General features: G+C 39.2%; 2 protein-coding genes across 2 annotated transcripts; one reads left to right on the plus strand and one right to left on the minus strand.

Moving 5' to 3' along the window:
• Positions 1-2,317: 2,317 nt before the first annotated feature.
• On the plus strand, positions 2,318-3,624 carry LOC124343471 (tRNA(Thr) (cytosine(32)-N(3))-methyltransferase-like). Its single transcript, XM_046796796.1, has 4 exons — positions 2,318-2,488; positions 2,557-2,882; positions 2,968-3,153; positions 3,219-3,624. The coding sequence occupies exons 1-4, from the start codon at positions 2,454-2,456 to the stop codon at positions 3,524-3,526; spliced, it is 855 nt and encodes a 284-aa protein (XP_046652752.1). The 5' UTR covers positions 2,318-2,453; the 3' UTR covers positions 3,527-3,624.
• A 771-nt stretch (positions 3,625-4,395) lies between these two features.
• LOC124342114 (protein ANTAGONIST OF LIKE HETEROCHROMATIN PROTEIN 1-like) lies at positions 4,396-5,223 on the minus strand. The gene is made up of 2 exons (XM_046795085.1): positions 5,055-5,223; positions 4,396-4,829 (listed from the first exon to the last, which is right to left on the minus strand). The coding sequence occupies exons 1-2, from the start codon at positions 5,221-5,223 to the stop codon at positions 4,396-4,398; spliced, it is 603 nt and encodes a 200-aa protein (XP_046651041.1).
• Positions 5,224-7,692: the final 2,469 nt, after the last annotated feature.

The following is a 7,692-nucleotide window of genomic DNA, read 5'->3' on the forward strand; positions in this document are numbered from 1 at the left end:
ACGGAAGATCGACAAATTCCACCCCGTTTGAGATTTGGTATTGTCGTAAACCTGATGTTTCTTATTTTCGAATATTTGGGTCTTTCGCTTACGTCCATGTCCCGAAACAACTTCGACGAAAACTTGATGCTAAAAGTCAAAAACTTCTCTTCGTGGGGTACAGTGAAACCCAAAAAGCGTATCGATTCTTTGACCGTTCTTCTCACCGGATTATCGTGAGTCAAGATGCTATATTTTGTGAAACACCGACAACTGTCTCAACCGTTTCAGAAAATGTAGCAAAACCTGACCAGCCGATTCATTTACATGTCCCAGTCCCTTCAGTAAATTTAGTAAAATCTGACGGGCAAATTCATTTACCGCAATCTACTCAAACCGAGCCGACAAGTGACTGTGCTACTGAATCTAATTCACCTTTTGATCCTTATGATACTGTAAAAAAATTTCATGGTTTTGAGCCTCTTCTCCGTCGTTCTTTACGCATCAGGACGTCAAAAGTGATCCCCTCTTTCCTTGCAAAACCAAATTTTCCACTGCTAAACGATCCGGACAATATTTTCACTTCTAACGATGCAATTTCCGGTAGCAATAGTAAAGAGTGGGTTACTGCCATGGTGACTGAAATGGATGCTTTGAATCGCATTAAGACATGGTCATTGATGCCTTGCCCTTCGGATAGAAGGATTGTTAAATTTCGATGGGTTTATGCTGTTAAACGCTCCATCACTGGTTTGGTCGAAAAATTCCGTGCTCGTCTAGTCGCAAAAGGCTTCTCCCAAAAAGCGGGAATTGATTTTGATGAAACGTTTTCTCCTGTCGTAAAGTACCACTCCTTGCGTATTATCTTATCCATTGCTGCTGCGCAAAATTTAGATTTATTTCAATTTCATGTTTCTTCTGCTTTTCTCTATGGTGAACTCACCGAAGAAATTTATCTTGAACAGCCAGAGGGCTTTTGTGTTTCCGGTAGGGAAGGAAATGTTTACCGACTACACAAAAGCTTATACGGCCTTAAACGAGCTGGGAGAGTGTGGAATGCCAAGTTTGACGAACTGGTAACCACTTTTGGTCTAATTCTTAGTGCCCTAGATCCGTGTGTTTACCGTTACCAAAAAGACAACGTTTACCTCATTCTTTGTTTATGGGTGGATGATGGATTATTAGTATGCAATACCGCCCAACTTGTGTCCGATTTCTTTTCTTACCTTCAAACCCATTTTGAAATGAAACCAAAAAAGGTTGATTGCTTCGTTGGTCTTCACATTTCCCGTGACCATGCCAATCAGAAATTGTTTGTTTCACAACCTTCTTACACTGCAAATCTATTGTCCGCTTTTAATATGACAAACTGTGATTCAGTCAGCACACCAGCTGACCCGAATAGCCGTTTGTCTGTGTCTAAACTCCCTTTGGATTCTTTTGTAAAATTCCCCTACCGAAATGCTGTTAGGGCCCTCATACATTTGTGTGTTACCCGCCCTGATCTTAACTATGCCGTCGGGCAAGTTGCCAAATATTCTTCCAATCCTGATCAATCCCATTTCAATGCGGTTAAACGAATTTTTGCTTACGTAAATGGAACTGCAAACTATGTCATTTATTTCGGCAGTAACAAAGATGATTGTCTAATTGCTTTCTGTGACGCTGACTATGCGGGGGATATACACCAGACGATCAACGACTGGGTATGTAATAATGTTGAACGGAGGTCCAGTGACTTGGGAAAGTCGACAACAACAATCTGTTTCCCTATCGACTACTGAAGCCGAGTATGTTGCGGCTTGTGAAACATCAAGACAAATTGCCTGGTTGCGCAACTTACTGCAAGATGTTGGGATAGTTCAAAAAGCTCCAACGCCGTTATTTTGTGATAACCAGGGGGCATTCATCTTAGTAAAAATCCTGAAAACCATAAGCGTACCAAACATATTGATGTTCAGTATCATTATGTTCGGAAAAGCCACGCAGAGGGGGTAATTAGTACGCAATATGTGTTGAAAACAAAACAATCTGCCGATATGTTCACTAAAGCCTTATCCCGCCCCATTTTTGAAATGTCTCGTGACTCTATACCTGTATGTTCTATTCCAGGTCTGATTCCAATAACGGAATAATGTTTTGACTCACCTGATAAATTATCCCTTTCAAAGGAATCAAGATTCACGGTGCCTAAAAGAAAAATATCTCATAAAATCATAATTTGTGTTTCCCGTTTCCTCTTATTAAGTGTTGTTATAATCGTCAACTACAGAAACCACCACTAGATGGTGCAGCTCTCTTGTCATTTTATGTTCCGTTCCTTGTCAGCAGACGAAGTATCTTGCCTTCTTCTTTCTCGCGTTCCTGCCAAGACAAGTGTGTTTTTCCTCCTGGCTCCATTCAGTTCACTTAAGTACAATAAACGCTTTTCTGTTACTAACGAAAAAGGTATTTAATTATAAAATCCCATAGCTATGGGGTTCATTGCTCCATTTATTCGACCAAGAGTGTAAGTTTTAATAAAATATTCATATTTGAAAGTTTCACACTCGCCAACGAATGTTTTTACTTCATTAGGGGACGTCAGAGCAATATGCCGAAAAGTGAACTGGAGCAAGATGATGAGGAAGATTGTGATAAGTCAGATGATGAATCCGTTAAAAATGTTCATGAGAATGGGAATTCTGAGATTCAGATTGATGCCGAGAAGGAGATTGAGACTGAGAATAACAATTCTGAGAATACAGAATCAGTAGAACGCAAGACAGGTTATGATGAATCAACATGTAGCAGTGAATCACTTCGTCAAACGCAAAAAACAAGAAGAATACTGGATTCAGGAACATTCTACCCGTCTGACAACGAAGATTCTAATAACAGTGGAAATTTCAATGAATACATTGGTATAGGCTATCGCAAGTTATTTACCTTGTCCATTTTATTAATATTGTCTACATTATTATTGCCATTTAATAAAAACAAATTTAGATTTTGATGACGGTTTGGACGCTTCTGGAAGTCAACTTTACAAGGATTCCCCCCTATCTTCTTCAAGCATTATCTTAGAAAACATTGAAGTGAAAAAGGCTACAAACAATTCAGCTTCAGGAACAGCCTCTTCCAATAAGAAGTCAGCAGATGCATCCAAAGACAATCCTTCAAATAGAAAAGATGGTACATATATAAAGAATATGTTGTATTAAGTTGTCCTCATTTATTTGGTTTCTTTATTATAACAGATTATAAGGAAACGTCTTCAGAAACGTCATCTACAAACAAGTCAGCATCAAAAAGCAAGAAAGGAAAGAACACAATTCAAGATCTAGATTCCAAAATTGCATTTTTAGGAGACTCAATGAAATCTCTTGTGGAAAGCAAGCCTAAACAACCGGATCTTGACGACAATAAAAAAGACTGGTACAGTTATGCCGCCAATTTTGGAATTCGTGTTGCTGCCATCAAATGTGAAGATGCGCGTGACCAGATCAGATTGGGCATGGAAAATATATACACAACTTACAAAAAGTGGAAACCAACTGATAAATAATATTGATTCAAAGTTTTATTCGTTTGAAATATAAACTAATCCTGATATGCATTTCTGTCATCCATGACACATTTTTTTAATACAACAAACTCATCATCGCTGATTTTTGTATTTAAACTGTTACATCAGTTCTGCTAAACTGCACGCTTTATTATGAGCCAATGGTCATATTACAAAATATGCATGCGCAAAATAGCAGTATCATTGACAGGGAATACATTTTTAATACTTTTTTTCAACTGTTTTGGCTAGTATAGTTAACAATATCGTACTGCAACGGAACACTTCCTTCATTACAGAAATAATCCTTGTAGGAATCACGTAACTCCTTGCATTTTTCGATGCATTACGAGTAGAAGATGGTGCAATATTATTAAAAGTAGTAAAGTTATTACATAGTTCTTCATCTCGTCTCCATTCACTATCAATGAGACCACCATTTCTGTCAAAGTAGTCTGATTGTTCACTCCTTGAATAGTGTTTGGTTTCAGCAATCAACATGTTATGAAGAGCCATTACTGCACGAGTATAATGCTCTACATTTTCTGGTTTGGCGTTTATAGTTGTTAAGAAAATTCTCCACCTTGTAGTTATGATACCAAAGAGATTTTCTGACGTGCGCCTGGCTCGAGAATGCCTGTTACATGAAATGATACAATTTAACATTAGAAAAAAATGTCAAATTCCAAGTTAAGGTTATAATACCTATAATTGTAAATAGTTTGCTCCTGAGGAAGTATATTTCTCCTACCAGGAAATCTTTTCATCATGTATTCTGTTAGCTCACATGCGTCGTCACCAACGAGAACAATGGGGTGGATTAAAGATTCTTCTTTAGACAATTGAAGAGTACATGAAGGTGGAAGTGCTCATTTGTGGCTCCTGAATGCTTTTCTTAGATCGGATGATGCCCAAATGCCACTGTCAGATTGTCTTCCATATTCTCCAAGATCAAACATGAGAACTTCGTAGTTTGGCCCAGCAATTGCCACTAGAACAATACTTTTAAATCCCTTGTAGTTCTGGTACAGAGACCAACTGTTTGGTGGGGAAATAATGGCGATGTGTTTCCCGTCTATTGCTCCACAACAATTTGGATAGTTCCATTTTGTGTAGTACTCCATGGTAACTCTCTTCCATTCATCAGCCTTCGGCACAGCAAGATATGTTGGTGCAAGTTTCTCATATATTGCAATTGCTGTATTTCGAGTAATAATGCATGCCGCTACTCTGAATCCATATGCAAGAGAATGTAGATAATCTCCAGTGGCAAGATAACGTAGAGTGATTGCCAATCTTTCTCCTACATTGTACAATTATAATGAATTAGAATTAGGATTATTGCATAAATAAGATTTAAAAAATACCCGCTGTGATACACTTTCTGAATCTGGTGTGTGTCTGTTGCATTAATTTATTATCACCAATTCTTTACAATAATTTTTCAAAACACGTTGGTGACATACGCGTAAAATTATGAAAAGTATATGCATCAGATATAGCTGCCTCTTTCAGAATTGTAAAATACCAAGAGTGGGTATCACGATTTTCTTGTTTGTTATATGATCTAGTCCATGGTCGTCCGATAGGATGTCTTTTTTCTTCAACAGAGTTAAAGCAAGTAACATGGCTGTGATTCCGGCGACAAATTTACTTTTCCACTCGTATACTGACATTTCTAAATTGTAGTCGTCCATTTTTAATTTTTGACAAATTTGACTGTCACCTCGGTGCGCATTTCGTCTGCTTGCAGAAATTCACGCCTCTTTAATAAGTACCGCCTTCTTTTTTCATTAACAATTTAGTTCTTCGGTTTATAGTTTAAGTTGTAAAATTAAGAATTTGGTTTAATTTCTTAAGAAATTCAGAAATTCAGAAACTAAGAACTTAACAAAAACCCCTATGTAAGCGTGTAAGCGAGGCTTTAGTGACTCACGAGCTTTTTGTTGCTTTGTTTTTAATGTGATCTACAAATACGAGAATCTGATCATTCTACTCATTTACAGAAATATTTCTTAGTTCTTACCAAACTAGTAAGGCCTAGGAAGCCAGCACAAGGTTTTATCTATTGGCCTTAATTTTAGACCCATAGAAGTCATATCGGCCTTAATATTTAGTGGAACCAAGCTGGCTTCCGCAAGGGGCGCGACGGAGAGTACAAAAAAATGGCTGCCAGGCAGAGAAGGAAAAGGGAAAAATGAGCCTCTCAGTAAATTAGTCATATCTCAACCAATAAAATCCGGAAAAGAAATTCCTTTTGGATTTTGGTGGTTGAGATAGTAATAAACCTTTTTATAAAAATAGTTTTTGCTTTTGCTCCCCCGCTTTTCAGAAAAGCGATGTCAAAGCACCCCCCATTTCTGACAAAATTCAAAAAACCCTAACTTTAACACTTAATATCTCGTAAACGGGTGAGAATTTCGTCTTTTTGCAAACGCAGGTAAATCCGACGTGCAAAGACAAACATGATAAATTTTTTTTTTATATTTTTAAGGCCTTTTCCGGATTAAGATCTGGAAAACCGCTCCGGGATTTCGGTCTACTTGAGTCGTGGATCGCTTGTTAATGGATGGCTTGAAAATGGTTTCTCGATCAAACACTTCTCTGCCGCCGCGTTCCTTGAAATTAAGAGTGCCTTCGACTCTGCTTGGCACCCTGCCATTATTGCTGCTCTGTCTAAAAGATCTTGCCCCCAATACCTCTTAAAAATCGTAAGCAGCTTCCTAGCTGACCGCTGTGCAATTTTTTCTCATAATGGTTCGTCATTTGAAAAGAGAGTGGAAGTTGGATGCCTGCAAGGTGTTGGCGGTGTTGGTGGTGTGGTGTGGTGTGTGTGTGGTGTTGGCGGTGTTGATTGGTGTTGGAGGCCTGCACGTGTGGTGTCCTTTCGCCGTTCCTATGGAACGTTCTGATCGATGACATTATGCGCATCGTTTTCCCTTTTCCTTATAAATTTATTGCTTATGCGGACGATCTGACAATCATAACATCACACCCAAATCCGGCTGTGGCAATTGCTTACATTTAAAAAGCCTGTGGCACTATAAATGGATGGATGGAAGGAGTCAACCTCTCTCTAAATGCTGTTAAATCTATTGTCATTCTATTCTCTCGTCGCTTTGCCCCTCCACCCCCTTTCAAAGTGCTCATTAATGGAGTCTCGATCCCTTGCACGCAAACTGTAGCCTACCTTGGATTTTTTATTGATGCCCAGTTAAACTGGCAACATAATATAATTCAAAAATGTGCTGCTGTGAAGAGGGCTCTGTTTTCTGTCAACAATTGCTTGTGACTGACATGGGGTGTCGATAGAAAGAGGATTCTCTTTCTTTACGAAACTGTGGTTGAACCGGTTCTTTTATATGGCTGTGGCATCTGGATTTCTGCTCTGCGGAAGAAAAGTGTGATTAAGAAACTGCGCTCCTTCCAACGCTCAGTAGCGCTTCTCGTTACATGAGCTTTTAAAACTGCACCTACTTACTTACCCTTACCCTTATTATTTTGTCCAATCTACGACCTGTAGAGGCAAGGGCTTTTGAGTTAGCCTCTGTTGCTTTGCTGAGTCATTCTCATGCCAAAATGTTTTCACCTTCTTTTCTCCGTGTCGTTAATAAAAGGCTACCCTTGCTTGTGTGATATCCAAGAACTGAGCTGATAACGTACCCCCACCTTTCTAGTCATCCTCCCTGGAATATTGATCTTAGTCACATAGCCATTCCGTCTGATGGTACAGTCTCTCTCTATCCTGTTCGTGACAGGGTGCTCCGCTTTTATGTGGTTGCTTTATGCGACGACAAGCACTGTAGCTTCGGTGTCGAGAAGAATCAAGAACTTTTCATTGCTTGTATCTATTCAATCTTTATCTACAGTGTTTACTGGCCTGCGCTAGGAGTCCGACGGATTCCAGGCAGCAGTCTTGCTTGCCTGACCAGTGAGCCTAACTATTCCGAATTTTCACTAGGTGGCTAAAGCCAGGTCTCTAATCACTCAACCTCTAAGCTCTGAGTGGGATGAGGAATGGCTATCTTCCGCGCAAACTTGCACTAAATTGTTCTTTCCTGATGTGGCATCCGCTCAGGTAATTGGGGCTTTAGACTTGAAACATTTGATGGTGCAAATCATCACTGGTCACTGCGCCTTAAATGCGCATCAATATCGCTTCGGCT

The sequence above is a fragment of the Daphnia pulicaria genome, chromosome 6 (assembly GCF_021234035.1).
Source record: "Daphnia pulicaria isolate SC F1-1A chromosome 6, SC_F0-13Bv2, whole genome shotgun sequence".
NCBI classification, from domain to species: Eukaryota; Metazoa; Arthropoda; class Branchiopoda; order Diplostraca; family Daphniidae; genus Daphnia; species Daphnia pulicaria.